This window comes from Morone saxatilis, unplaced genomic scaffold (assembly GCF_004916995.1).
Source record: "Morone saxatilis isolate NCDOM2014 unplaced genomic scaffold, NCSU_SB_2.0 Contig11, whole genome shotgun sequence".
NCBI lineage: Eukaryota > Metazoa > Chordata > Actinopteri > Moronidae > Morone > Morone saxatilis.
In genome coordinates, this window is record NW_023339663.1 from 27315911 (window position 1) to 27318267 (window position 2357).

Here is a 2357-nt window from a genome sequence, read left to right on the forward strand (position 1 = left end):
GCTTTGTACGCTTTGTACGCTTTTGGTCTAAACGTACAGTTAGGACCCAACTCGGCTGAACTTAACTGTTCCAGCCATTTTGAGATCCAAAATTGAACCAATTCCCGAGGCTATATTTTTAAACTAGGTTAGGTCTAATGCTACACTTTTGTCTATGCTTTGTTTTTTCTGTCTTCCAACTGTGTGTACTGTGTATCTACTTTCAGTACAGGACATGTAGATTGGCACAGTCAGATTGCAAAAGAAAGAAATCTAATCGTATAGTAAATTTAAAATGGTTTGACACTCGTCCTGTCTTTTCGCGATCTAAAGTATATCACATGGTTTATATTCCTGCATTCCTGAAAAGCGAATGAATGAAAGTATATAACACAGTCTTGACTGTCAACACACAAAGTTTAGCAGATCATTTCAAAAGGCTGAATAATGGATGAAAAGCTCCCTCCGTTTCTCACTCCTCCCACTCACTTTTCTTTTCTCTCAGACGAGTGGAGTGGCTGAACCCCAATGCAACCTCTCCTAGTGAGGGAACCATCTTTTATACATACATTCCTTTGATGTGGCTGTGTTTGAGTGGAAAAAAAACAAAAATACCCTGCATTCATCTGTGTTTTCATCAGTATGAAACCTCGTAATTAGGGAAATGGTATGTCATTCATTATAAAGAATACAGCAAGTTTATTAAAGCAACTGCATGAAGACAATTTATCTTCTATCAGAAGAATTTAATGGGTAGCTTATGTGCGTCCCCCATTTCTGCCTGGCTCTTTCCACTTACAATATTTAAAAGATGCAATGTGGGGTGTCGGGGGACCTATGTTGAGCTGTTGGCTGGTTGGTCAATCCACCATTTAATTCTAGACTAAAATATCTCAACTACTGGACATTCATCATGAGAGGATACAGTCAACTTATCTTAGTGATCTCCTGGCTTTTCCTCTAGCGTCATTCTGAGGTTGACATTCTTTCAATTTATCCATGGCATCTGGAAGATGAAGACTTTGGTGATTCCCTGACTTTTTAAACTGCCCCTAAAGTTTTCTTCCCTGTCCTAATCTTTGAACTGCTCATATTTTGTACTAAACATGCCTGAAGCAGGTCCAAAACTGTGGAGGTAGATCAGGGGTAAAATTGGTATAAAGTTCTTCTAATATGAGCCAAACTTGTTTTTGGTTGTCTTTGATTGGCATCCTTCTCCCTTTCCAGTATGTGCGTTGTGCGCATTACCGTTTTCTGGCTACAGGAAATCATAGCAACAACAACCTCGGAGATAGCAACCTAAACACTCAAAACCATACGTACTCTAACCTGGTTGCTAACGGTACGAAATATAGCAGCTGTTACCTTTTTCTTTTGCAGGGAATTAGCCCTTCTGACGACAGGCTTTGCCTCCCCATGTGCAAATGTTTCACCAAAATAAGTTTTTTCCACCCAACACTTTTTTTGGCAAGGCACTGTTCCTGCATCCTGACTTAGGGTTTATTTTTATTTATTTTTTCCTGCAGCCAGACCTTTGTGAAAACATACCTATGAATATTATATTAAATTTTTTCCAATTGATCCTCCTAAATGTTACACACTGGACCTTTAAGCCACACAGATCAAGCTTAAATTTGATCTTGTTTTTGTACTCTCTATCTTATTGACATAACTTTCAGATTGGGCCCTTAAACATACAACTCTGACATGCTAAACCACGGGTACTGGACTGATTTCCTCAAGAGCCTGGTGCTGAGTATGATTAGAAATTGAGCCACAAATTGTCAAGAGTGTAATTATCTTTAACTGGCACAGTTAGAAACTCCAATTCCCAATCACTACATTCACCTGCAAGCGTGCACACACACACACACACACACACACACACACATACAGATACAGATATACAGTACAGACACAAAATAACCCTCCAACAAAAGATTTTCCCAGACAAAGTGAGCCATTTCCAACAATTTATTATCACAGCTCCGGTCTTGAGTGTTCTGGACTATATTTTAGTTTAGTACTTGGGCCCAGTTTGAAAATAATTGGATTTATCCTTGAGCAGGGGTGGAAATAATGAGGCCACTTCTATACAGTCAAGATTCCAATCGTGTGTGTGTGTGTGTTTCTCAGACATCATAGCAAAGGAGTTCATTGAACTGAGAGGGAAGCAGCGGAGCCGCTACGAGCTGCTGGTGGACTTCCTGTCTGAGATGCTCTCTGTTCCACCTGATGATGTCAACATCTTTAGCCTAATGGATGTGAAGGAGCGAATGCTGGATGTTCGTTTTGCTGTGCATGGTGGCCCCTCCTTCCTCCAGCCTGAGAAAATGCATGGGTATCTGGCTGCCCACAAACAAAAGGTAAGTCACTGT

General features: G+C 40.3%; 1 protein-coding gene across 1 annotated transcript in view; it reads left to right on the forward strand.

Annotated features, from left to right (window-relative positions):
* Nucleotides 1-2357, forward strand: part of si:ch211-186j3.6 (neural-cadherin) — a 275078-nt gene that overhangs the window by 176350 nt on the left and 96371 nt on the right. Inside the window, exon 25 of the mRNA XM_035682213.1 lies at nt 2116-2345. Within this exon, the coding sequence (XP_035538106.1) occupies nt 2116-2345 (230 nt within the window). The remainder of the gene's footprint in view (nt 1-2115; nt 2346-2357) is intronic.